Source organism: Syngnathus scovelli, chromosome 2 (genome assembly GCF_024217435.2).
Source record: "Syngnathus scovelli strain Florida chromosome 2, RoL_Ssco_1.2, whole genome shotgun sequence".
Lineage (NCBI taxonomy): Eukaryota > Metazoa > Chordata > Actinopteri > Syngnathiformes > Syngnathidae > Syngnathus > Syngnathus scovelli.
In genome coordinates this window covers 9,424,658-9,437,320 of record NC_090848.1, presented here as the reverse complement: position 1 = coordinate 9,437,320, position 12,663 = coordinate 9,424,658, and the positions used below count along the sequence as shown (strand labels likewise).

The window sequence follows — 12,663 nt, the reverse complement described above, 5'->3', positions numbered from 1 at the left end:
ACGCAATCAGCTTTCGTACTTTCTTGCGTGAAAGTACTCTGGAAGTCACGCGTCAGCGGAGAATTGCAGGCATGGCAACTTAATTAAAATTCAGCATTTATTAAGATGTTTTATGTTATAAAGCACTTATTTCTTGAATCCAGACAGGCCTCGTTGGCGCAGTAGGCAGCGCGTCAGTCTCATAATCTGAAGGTCGTGAGTTCGAGCCTCACACGGGGCACGTCTTTTTCTTTTCAAATTTGGAGGAAGGAGGTATTCTTTTTTTTCTGACTAACTGTGGTGCATTTGATGAAAGCATTTTAAATCACATGAAGTTATAAGGAAATGAGCACACCGCGTAGCAGTGTGCCATGAGACATCTGGTCTTCTTCATGTCACTGTCCAAAAATTGCCGTATTACAAAATCAATCAAGCCACACGTGGAATAGTTTAGACGGAATCCGAAAATCTAAAATAAAAATCTAAAATAAACATTTCTAGTTTTTTCTTTTATCCGGCTTTCTTGATGCCGTGAAGGCAACGCCACTACGTCACGTGACTCCGGAACTCCTTCCGTCCAGCAAAACATAACTGAGCAAGCGAGCACTTGTAAACAACTGAGCGTCGATCTTGACAGTACCTCACTCAATTTCCGAGCGAACAAACTCTCAGCCCTTCCCCACCGATCGCTTACCTGTCCAGTTGACAGGCCGACTCAATGCATTTCAGAGGACCGAAAACACCGAGACGATCATGGACGTCAACGATTTATTTAGTAGTTGCAGAAAGGGCGACATTTGTAGAGTCAGGTAACCATTACATGTGTACAAGCGTATTTAGTCCAATAGAACGGTTTCTTCGAATTCTTACCGTAAAATGAATTCCGTGGGAGCTTTGAGCTACAGTTATTGCTGAACTAAACGATAGTTTCTGTCGTTAGCCAAATAGTAGTGATCATGAGTGTTTTGGCGTCATAATACTACAGCATGTGAGGCATTCTGCAACACTACGATACAAATCGAATAAAACACATACACAATTTAAACTAAATGATGGTAGCACCACCAATGATTATTTTAAGGCATTTTTTTTTCAAGACTCACAGGATATTCTGTTCTTTGTATACGCTGAATCTACCAAAAGAATAGATTTTCTCCTTTCACCAAAAAAAGTTTCATTCTACCTTTTTCTGTTGTTATATAATCAGCAATAGAACAAAGTTAGGTTTAACAAAATGCAGTCAGTCAGATCTCCCAAAGTGGATGCTTCTCATATAAAAAATAAAAATGGTGCATTGCTGCCATCTATTGGTGGTCGTGCATCAGTGAAGTGCTTTCCAAGTTTGAAATTTACAGGTAACAATTATAGTATAAATTCTTACTCATTTTTGCTAGCTTTACGGGCTCGACTGGGGCGTCTTGACCTGAGTTAATTGATCGTCAATAAAAAAAATTCTGTGCGGCTTGGCGGCCCAGTACCAAGTGACACATGGACCGGTCCGCGGGCCGGTGGTTGGGGACCTCTGGTTTATAGAATAAATCAAAATTTTAATTGTATTCTAATTCTCATTTTGTTGTGGTCTTTTGATGTTTTTGACAGCTGTATATTCTGACTCCATTATACTAGAATTATAAGCCACTGATTTTGTGTCTTATAGATACCTCGTTGAACAGCGAGACGTGGACCTCAATATAAGAGATCAATGGGATAGCAGCCCCTTGTAAGTACCATTTGTGGTTAACAGAAAAGTATTATTTCCCATTTCTAAGATGACCTCTCTTGTCTGCTAGATATTATGCTTGCCTCTGTGGCCACGAAGAGCTAGTCCAGTACCTGCTGGCAAGTGGTAAGCAAGTGCCGTCCTGTCATGTTCCTCGTGTGACACAGCATTCCAGAAAGATGCGTCTTTTTCCTTTTCTTTGTTGCCATGTAGGTGCCAAGTGTGAGGCCAACACATTTGATGGCGAGCGGTGCCTGTACGGCTCACTGAACGACTCAATCCGACGCCTGCTCAAAGAGTACAAGTGTGTCGGTGTCCGTGCCATGAAGCGGGATGATTTTAACTACTTCCTACATTTGTAAGCTTTGACCTTTAAGTAGTTTGAGTTCATACGATATTACTATATTAGAACTATATTTCATTATAGTTGTTTTTTTTTTTATTTGGATTTTTATTTTTTGAATTAATCCATCCACCCATCGATAGTTAGATTCAATTAGATTTTAGAGAAGTTAGTATTAGATTTTATTAAAAAAAAAAACTGATTGTGGGGCTAATCATATTAATGTCATCTAATAAAGTAAAGCCACATCTATGTCATCCTAAGATTTGCTCACTCCTCAGGTTGCTGGAACAGGGACTCCACAGTGACATCACGTTCCTCGTTCACGGGCAAATGTTCACGGCTCACCGATGCGTGCTCGGTGCACTCTCGGAGTACTTCAGCGAAATGTTTGCGACCAAATGGAAAGACAAAACCTTGATCCATCTCAAGCATCCTCTGGTATGTTCATTCTATTGCGTCATTGGCACAATTTGCCTGCTTCTGGTATGAGAACATAAATTTGTACCTGCTTTCAGATCAACCCTGCAGCTTTTGGAGCCATTCTGCAATATTTATATACGGGTGAGGATATTTTGCAGCTACTAATTCTCCAGGGGAAGGTTTGACTGCCTCATAGTGAACCATGTTTACTGGATAAGAGAGTAATGGAGAAAAACTATCCCAAAACTGTCTTGTTTGCTTTTTTTTCTCAGTCTTACTAATTGGGTAAACATTTTTGTAATTCAAAGAGGGTTTGTCCAAAAACGACATAACTGTTTTTATTGCTAGTGTGTCTGAATAAAGTAAATATTATGATCCTGTAAAGTGACAGTCCATAGTTTATATTTGTGGTAAACTTGAGTCAATAATTTATAAAACTGGCTATTGGAAAAATCATTGAATGAATGAATTGTTAATTTTTCAGTATTATTTCAATGGGATTGGGGATAGTCATTGAGACCAATAACATCACCCAGAGGAATTGCCATGACTCGGATATCATGTTTTTCATTTGCCCTATTTGCTTCAAAACATAATAAATCAATAATCAATTCCACATGATCCATCTAATCACAGATGGATTATCATGCCCATCTTTAATTTGTGCTTTGATGTTAAAGGACGTATGGATATTGACGTAAGCCTCGTGGACGACTGCAGACGCCTCGCTAAGCAGTGCAAAATGACAGATTTGATCGAGGAGCTGCAGATTAAATGCCGACAGTTGTACGACTTTGGTAAGATGCCATGTCATGCTTAGACTGCACTCATCTGTTTTTCACAGCTTGAATCTCCTTTTATTTCTTTTTGGCTCTCAAGTATCCAACAAGCCGGGCATCTGTGTGAAGGTCCTCAGTCTGGAGCCTCATATCTGCCAACTCCAGGAGGACATGGCCCAGTTGGCTGACTGCGCTCTGCCGCCTCAGCTCAGAGTAAGAATTGAGTTTGAGTTTATTTATTTTTTAAAATGCTTCCATCCTGCCCAGGCACAGAAATATAGAACGGATTAGCATATGTTGAGGCTAATCGCTCAGAAGCAAGTTTCGAAAGTCATATTTGGACATTGCTTTCACCTCAGGTCGGATACGGGGCACTTCCCTTCAACAATGTCGACCACCTGCCCACCTATCCTGATGTCTGCTTCAGAGTCGATGGCTACGATTTTTTGTGTCATAAGGTTTGTTTTTGTTGCAGACCGGCTTTGACTCCAACTGAGAGTTTTATTGCTTGTGTCTATTTCTCCAGGCATTTTTCTGTGGGCGGAGTGATTATTTTAAAGCCTTGCTGGAGGACCACTTCTGTGAGGGAGAGCAGCTCCAGTCCCAACCTAGCACTCCGGCCATAACTCTGCACAACATCTCTCATCAGATTTTCATCCATATCATGTATTACATATACAGCGATGACACACAGGTTTGACATTTGTATTATTTTTATATTATTATTGGCGAGCGTGAACTCAAAGCTATCAGACATATACTTTTGACTGTTACTTGCAATGAATTTGTTCTTGTAGATGTTGTAAATTCTTGTGGACAACCCGCGACGCTTCTTGAATGTCCATCAATCTGGTATGACCACCAACTGGTTCCTCCTGATGTCCAGGTGACACGAGAGAACGTGTTTGACATCCTGTGCGTGGCCGACATGTACCTGCTGCCGGGGTTGAAACGTCTGTGCAGCAAGACCCTCGCCAAGAACCTTTGTGAGGACAACGTTCTGTGCATGTGGAAGACGGCCAAGCTGTTCCGGCTCACTCGGTTGGAAGATCAATGCATAGAGTTCATGGCCAAGATAATTGAGCTGGTGGGTGTTTTTGCAGATTTTGTACAAGAATGCCAAAATACGCATGAGATATATCAGCACGTCTAAAATCCCCACAATTATATTGTTGTTGGTTTTTGTCTGTCACAGCTGGTGGAGAAGGAGGAGTTTGCTGAGATGGTCAAAGAGGATGCAGCTTTGCTGGAGGAGCGACAGGAGACCGACTCCGTCCCCCTGATAGACGAAATCCGTTCCTACATCGTCAGTAACGTGCAGACGTACAGTGCCATAGAGGAAGCCAATCAGAAGCTGGAGGTCTTGGAAGAGCTGCTATTAAGCATTGATATTGACTGCTGAAGACTTCTTGAAAGGTGCAATTTGCCTGAGATACAACCTTTGTTTCTGTAGGCTTCATTTATCTGTTGTTACAATATTGTACATAACCCATTTTTAGTTGTAAACATTAGTGAGAATATTACATTTATTATTATACATACATATTGCCAGAGGATCTAAAAAGTCTACATACATACATGCTTTAACTTGTACAACGTAAGATACATCTTTTGGTGAGTGGGATAAAAATTAGCGCCACCCAAACATTTGCGGCTTCTGTAATGTTGCTGTCATTCTCTTTACAGCTTTCCAGTTTTCATTTTATATCAATTTTGGAGGGACATCCAGTTCTTGGTAATCTTTGCCATATTTTCTTTACTATTTTCCATAGTATATATGTTTTAGAGCCGAACAGTTACAAAAGGGCATCCACACTAGTGCGCCCCATCATTATGTTTGTTTACTTTTTTGTTTACTTTTTGCTTTAAAATATTGCTTTTGTTTTCCCCCAATTTATCTGTATGGAGGTTTGGAAATGATTTGTCTTGGTCTCATCTTTCATCTCACCAAAACCTTTGACCAGATGGGTGTAGACTTTTTATATACATGGGACTATTTTTGCATGTGTAACTGACCACTTTAATTCGACCTCCAAGCAACAAGACTACAAGTTGCTTTCATTGCCACTTTTTATATTTCAAATATTTTAATATTTTAAGAACCTAATTCCATAATGAATATGATTTAATATATCTCCTTTTACGTTGTATGTTGTGAAATGTATTTGGCAGGTTGTGCAAGAGAGGAAAAAGTGGAACCTTAATATTGAATCCACCTTTATTTTTGTTTAAAAACAGACAAATGTGCTTTTGGTTTAGGCAAAAAAAAAAAAACATCTATTACAACCGCATGTTGACAAATCTTGTGTGTTGTGACTGAAGCCTAACGCATTTAGTTTAGTGACTAGTAGTTCACCTCTGTACCAAGAGATGGCGCTATTTCTCAGCTTTTCATTGAAAATGAGTGCTCAAAAGAAGTTCTCTTGGTAACAACAATACCATTGTTGCACAAATATCCTTCATCGAGCTCTTATAGAACGTATAGAATGATACGTTCAAAAAATTCTGAGATTTTCTTTTGTGTAACATGGTATCTTACTTTTCAGATTAGTTATCAGGGTGCTGGGAATAAGCTTGGACGGAATCTTGTGTTTTGTAAACTTATAGCCAGTTGACGGAATAAATTAGCTGTTCTAACAGTTGTCACTGAAAATATCTGTGAACAAAATGTTTGCCCTCCAGCCCTGACAGTGAATGCTAACAAGGTTCATGGTATTAGAATAAACAGCACAATTAGTTATTACCCAACAATCTTCAAGTGTTTCATTTTATATTGTTGCTACTCAACACTGTTGTTTTTAATCATAGGTCGGAAAACATTGTCCCTGTTTCATTTGTTACAATGAAGCATGGTCTTGTACTTTGACACATAGTTGTGTAATTGTACACTTTGCTCACCTCACTGTCTTCATATAGTTGGATCGAACATCTCGGACTGGTCTTTTCATTTACTGTATTATGACACTCTATACACGCCGCCCTATTACCACACTGTCCCTTTGCACCCGTCTTATCGAATAACTAATTACATATGTCCTTTATTGAGCGTCATGTCCGTAATAGTACTTGCATGACATTTCTAGTTTAATCAAACCGACACAATGATGCATGAGAACGATAAATACAGTACAAGTCAAGTTTTTCACTTTAAATAAACTAGTGTACATAAAAACTGCTGTATTTCTTTCTCCCCATTGCTAAGACATGAAATTCTACTGCATGTCCAACACTGTCCTGAATAATATTTAGCAATGACAAGTTCCATGTGTTTCTAGAAAAAAACTCATTTGAAGAGGGCAGAAGGGGATAAAATCTCTTGGCACTTGACTCATGCCTCTGCGTGACTCACAGAGGCTTCACAGTGGCATCTGTCTCTTCGCATATATGAATGTGCACAGTCACAAATTCATGTGGAGCAGCTCGGCATTGCGCTCATTTCTGCAATGTAGTAATGCAGCTCAACTGTCTCTATTTTGTTCTATTTGATTGGCTGTGGTGGAGTCATGTTCCTTCAGGGGTACAATTGCCACCACTGAGGTGCTGTACTTCAAAAATCTCTCTTTTTTTTTTATTCTTTCAAACATTCAAGAGGGTTCTTACCCACATCATAATGAATGTGCACATCAATTTGCAAATAGGAATGCATGAGAAAAGTCATAAGATGGCAAGTGGGACCATTTTATTGTATTTATTTAACCTTTATTTTGTCATATTTGTCAAATCGTCTCTGCATGTTGCACCTCTAATATTATTTTTAAGAAACCACCGCGCCAGAGGAAGAACAACCAATCAGAGACGGAAGGTCAATCATTTCAAGTTTATCAGGTCTTTTTGATTATTTTTCATTTGAAGACATTCAAATCATCAATTTTCACACCCTGTAAGTCAACGAGTAATAGAAGTACTATTTTTGTACTTATTTCTACTGAACACACTGTGTACTTTTGCTGCATCTTGATTTGATTGATTGATTTATATTGATTTTTGTTGCTCATTTACCTCATACATTATAAATAGTTGGATTCATTTTGAGTGGGATTTTATATCTAGCCTAGACTAACATCTTCCTTGCTGGAGAGCGTGTTGGGTTATAATGTGAGCCCATCACATTAATGACTTTTATACTGTAAATAGACGGTATATTCTCCAGGGTACAGACTAAAGGATGTACACAAAGTAAACACTGCTTGTGTCCCTTCTAAAATCCTAGTACGTCAGGGGATTAGTACTCGAGAGAGAGTGGTAAACCGGTACTTAGCCAGACACTGACCTGAAAAGCTACCTTCCACTCCATTTTTTACGTTCCGCAATGACATGTCCTTATTAGGAAAAATAACACTTTAAGGAATGTACTCCCTTGAAATGTATGGATGTTTTATTTTGTGAATGCAGCCAACAAGAAACACAGGAAGTCCTGTATTTACGTTTCATTAGAGAGATTCAGGACCGGGGCCAGGGTTGTGTTGTCCAGGTCAGCGGTTACGTAAGAAGTGACAGAGTATAGACCACACATGCACCGCACTGGAAAAAGGTTGCCGCCAAGACGATCTCTTTATAGGATTGTCTTGTGATGACAAGAGCTGGGCAGTGTTGCCGTTCAAAGTAATGCCCACACTCACAATGCCCTTAACATTTTTATAAACAAAGCTAATGGCATTCCTAAGAGCAAAGTGCGTCACTTCAAATGTTTCATTCCTTTACCTTCTAAAATGGACGCAGCTCAACTGACATCTTAAATGTCTTTTCTATACTAAAATTCATGGGGCATTTTTTTTTTTTTTTTTTACTCAAATCCAAGCTTATCAAGCAGGAATTCCGTTTATCTTCCGAGTCTACATGGAAGCAGCTCCTGGAAGTGTGTGACAGGCCGATGCTTACACTGAACATAGCCACAGTAATATGGGATTAAGTCTTATAGACGTATTAGCTGCCAGGACGAACACAGACAAGCAAGCGGGCAGTGGCCATATTAGTTCGCTTTGACGCCAGGCTCTCCGCATTACACACGAACACAACATTACCCTTCCGGTTGGTTAAATCTTACCGAACATGTTCATTTTCCATGCACACATAGTACGTTCTGGGTCAATGTTGGCCGTTTGCACACATTTGTGGAAAAACAAATGATTTACATATTAAAAATGTTACGGCAAACTTTTCTACTGAATCATTTCCACTTGGTTCATAGAAATGTTTCCACAAGTAGATCATCTCACATATTCGTCTCCACATGCTTAATCAGTAATAAAATTGATCTTTAAACACGATTTGCAAGGATTTGATGTTAGTCCCACACACCAGAAGCGCCATTTAATCATCCTGTTCTGTTTGCAAATGAAATTATTTTATTTGATACTCAAGATAAAATAACTGAACTGAACAGATGGTACATGTTTGAATTACTGAAAACATTTGTAAAGATGGAGAATTATGTAAGACTCAATTGTGGCAAGATAGTGTGATGAAGCAAAAATACATCTTCTCGTCAGTGTGTTGGCTCAAACAACATCTAGAAGTTGAGAGAACAGCTTGAATTTGTTTTTTGTTTTTTTTGCTTTCAGGAAACATCTCCCAACACGCATCTTCATTTTTGTCCATCGTTGTTTGTGTTTTGAGTGAGATAAAGTGCTTCCTGAGGTGAATGTTGTCAGTAGCAGAGAACCTGGCACAAACAATCAGTGCGTGCACATGAGCAGGGATTTACACTGACACCACGTGACCGCTGTGGCTCGAGACAGAACTTGAACACCGGACAGGTCCGGACAGGACAGGGCAGGACAGGACAACTTCTCAAGAGGAAAAGGGCCCAAGAATAAATGTACTGATAATTAAACACAAATTATTGTCAGAGATAGGTGGTGAAAGAAAGAAAGAAAGAAAGAAAGAAAGAAAGAAAGAAAGAAAGAAAGAAAGAAAGAAAGAAAGAAAGAAAGAAAGAAAGAAAGAAAAAGAAATCTCAGCATACAACTCCACTTGCAGGCTTGACTTGGTTTTTTTTTTTTCTCTCTTTCTCTCTCTCCTTGGGGCTCCATCTACTTTATATTCAAGGTTTGTTTTTGTCACCAAATGGTGAGAGTCCACACTTGCATTTTTTTGCCGTTTCCCTGCCTTTGGGTACCAGAAAGCATTTGCAAAGACTTTCTTGCTGGCATTGTGACACACTGAAGGAAGTGAATGCTTTGAAATGCTGTTTTCCTTTTATTTGCTTCAGCAGTTAATCAAAGATGGGGCCTTCCAAGGTGACTCTGGAGTTGCGCAAGTCATGCACGATCCATCCGGAAATGTCAAATGTTGTCACAAACATTTGCTAAATCATTTCTGCATGTTACATTTGTAGATCATCTAACCTATCTTCACTGAAAGGTTAAACAGTAATAAAATTGATCTTTAATATGTTGAACGGTGAGACTGTTAAAAATTTACTTTTGAAGGTCGATATTGTACACGGGTGTGTCATACACGGGATTTTTTTGTAGTTCTATTAGAAAATGTGTTTTTTTTCTAGAGTTTACAATTTTAATAGCATAACAGGAAGATTCAATGGTGGTTCTGGTGTGCCGACACCAGAGGTAATATCAAATGCTCACAAATTTTGTTGAAACTAATGTTAGCTATGCTAGCTGCTAGTGCAACTGCTGCTAAATGTTGCCAGGCGCTTAAGAATTCAGTCACAGCACTCAAGTCATTTTCTATCTCCAGCGATTGAGCGTTTTATAGGATAGTGGACCTTTCATACGTGCATTGACAAATATATTTCCCAAAATGACATTTTAAGAGCACGTATTTTGCACCTATGCACATAGTTTGTCTATATTTAAAATTGCAGTTTTGGCATACATCTGGTTAGGAAGTGCTTGATCTAAAAATAGTACTGATTTAAAAATATGTGGCCCCTTCCAGCATTTAAGTTGACCAGATTTTTTTTAGTTTAACCTATGACTATATGGTATGTCATTTGGGTGTGTAGTACTTACAAGAAACTCCAAAGGCTGATTACTGTAACTGCAGCACACACATGCACACACACGAGTGTCACCATCTATTTCACATGGATGACTCTGCGATTAGCACACACAGTGAGCAATGTGCACTGCCCTGTGATTTGTTCACTCATTTACATCCTTTTGTTTGCTTGCATGAGCAAGAATTGGTGTTCTTTAAACAAAGATAATTTCGATATGCAGTCTAATGGATTATGTTAGCGCAAAGGTTACGATTTAAGCATTTCAGAATGCTAAGTGTGCATTTTTTATTTAATTGACGCTATTTTTATTGCATGTTGCCATGATCCATTTGGGAGGCCATGATAAATCATGAAATGAGAAGACAAAGGCAAGTCACATCTCTTCGACTCTTGGCAAAAAACGGAACTCTTCACATTGCAAGCAACAAATCACTGCCCTTCAACTCTTTGAATGCTATCATGTTTTTTATTTAACAAGTGTCATACTCCCACCACTCCCTTAAAGATACAGCCAACCACACAGTCCGCAACCCCAGAATTCACCATAAAAAAAATTCTATGATTGAATCACAAACAGTGTCAAGAAAAATGCTCAACGCTGTGGAGGACGGCATAAGTGTCTAAAACGGCTGCACTTAGCGGTGCTGGGTCCAGAGACTACAACTGCAGTGGCACATTAATGTCCATGTGAGCAGACTTGAGGCGGTCTATTGTGATCTGCTCTGCTTGACCTCCAATGTCCACCACAAAACCTTTAGCCCCTCCCTCCACCACCCACAAGGGCCCCCTTGTAGGGAGGCTGCAGTGGGTGGTAGAGGTTGCTATTGGAGATGATGACTTGGCTGTTGGTAAGTTTAACCCAGGATGCAATGAATGCCGGGAGGCAGGGGTCCTACCAAGTCTCTAGCACAAGAATGTCGGCAGCCCTGGTAGTGTAATCAAGCCCCAGGTTAACGGCCCCCCACTACTGACCAGGAGAGGCAGTCAGCAGCGTAATTGTCCTTGCCAGCCACGTGCTGGCTGGCTGTAGTGAATTCCAATATGGCAGCAAGCTGACATTGCTACAACAACCAGACCATGGCTCCGAGGTCTTGGCCACAAAGGCAGTGAACTACTGGCCCTCCATGAGAAACTGGAAGTGTCGGGGATGAGGAAAAGTCCAAGGAGCGTTCTGTCAAGGTGCTGTACTTCCTCTTGTTGTCACGGAGTTGCCTGCTGACAAAAGCAATCTTGGCAAAGACTTCCTCCTTGGGCCCTTTCCCCTACATGGTCTGATACAAGGGCAGCATGATGTGAGCTCCCTTGGGAATGAACTAGTTGTAAAAGTTCACCATGTCCAAGAACTCCTGCAGGGACTTTACAGTGGTGGAGGGTGGAAAACTGGCAACGGTGTCCGCCCTGACCAGAAGAGGGGTGGCTCCCTGTGGCGTGACATAGTGGCCAAGAAAGTTAATTGCTGAGAAACTAAATTGGCACTTGGCTGAGTTGCTCGAACTACAGTCGGAGGTGTGTCAGGTGGCCATTGAATATGCACTGGCCATCAGGATGTCGTCCAAAAAGAACAGGCGCTGAAATGTCTGCGCTGCCCCCTTGAGGCTGAAAATCACCCTCAGAAACTCGAAAAAGCCAAAGGGTGTGCCGACTGCTGCCTTCGGTACATCCTGAGGATGTCCAGGTCTGCACCAAGTCTGCCTCGGAAAAAAAGATGGTGGCCATGCCAGGTGGGTGGAGAAGTCCTGCATGTGCCAGTTCAGGTGACGAAAATTGCCACAGGGGCCCCAATCACCTCTACAGCTGCCGAGAAGGTGGACTTGGTGAAGTGAGGTCAGGAAACTCGGTGAGCGGGGGTACGTAGCAAAAGAAACACATTAATAAGGTGACAGTTGGCATTATTCAGATTAAATGCACAGAGAAAGTAGGCACCCAGCAGTGGCTAGGATATAGAGACCATTAAAAAGTCCCCGCCAAAACACCATCCACCAAAACACACCTCTACATACCTGGTGCTGTAGGTAGGCACGCCATTGGCTCCTTCCATCAGGGGTATATCTACCAGCCTTGTGTCTATTGGCCAGTCAGTGAATATTCTAACCCATCAAGGTTATTATTCTATTGTGCATGGGAGCCTGTGTTCCACTAGTTGTACACACACCACATTTTGAATCACTGTATTATATAATGAAGCCACACAGTTTTTTTTGCTATTTTCTCACATGCGCCACAAGTAAATTATTAAATCATCAAAACCAATATAACTGTCAAACTAAAATGGATATATAAATAGAATACTGTTTTTGTGTAAAATATTTTTACTACAATAAATTTCCAACGGATGATGATGATGATGATGATGATGATGATGAATAACATTTGCAACCATTTTCTTTTGACTGCTGTCATTGTTTTTAATCAGTTCGCATCACGTACATAAGCAAAGTGTGCGCTCCACGTTGCT

The 12,663-nt window shown here is 40.4% G+C and overlaps 1 protein-coding gene and 1 non-coding gene across 2 annotated transcripts; both read left to right on the top strand.

The window, feature by feature from the left end:
- The first annotated feature begins 147 nt into the window (after window positions 1–147).
- On the top strand, window positions 148–220 carry trnam-cau (transfer RNA methionine (anticodon CAU)). Its single transcript has one exon. It is a non-coding gene; the product is annotated as a tRNA-Met (tRNA).
- A 325-nt stretch (window positions 221–545) lies between these two features.
- Window positions 546–5,987, top strand: abtb1 (ankyrin repeat and BTB (POZ) domain containing 1). The gene is made up of 12 exons (XM_049754058.2): window positions 546–788; window positions 1,637–1,699; window positions 1,770–1,825; window positions 1,913–2,057; window positions 2,324–2,483; window positions 2,561–2,606; window positions 3,146–3,262; window positions 3,345–3,457; window positions 3,604–3,702; window positions 3,771–3,938; window positions 4,131–4,331; window positions 4,440–5,987. Exons 1-12 carry the CDS (start codon window positions 733–735, stop codon window positions 4,644–4,646), a joined length of 1,431 nt encoding a protein of 476 aa, XP_049610015.1. The 5' UTR covers window positions 546–732; the 3' UTR covers window positions 4,647–5,987.
- Window positions 5,988–12,663: the final 6,676 nt, after the last annotated feature.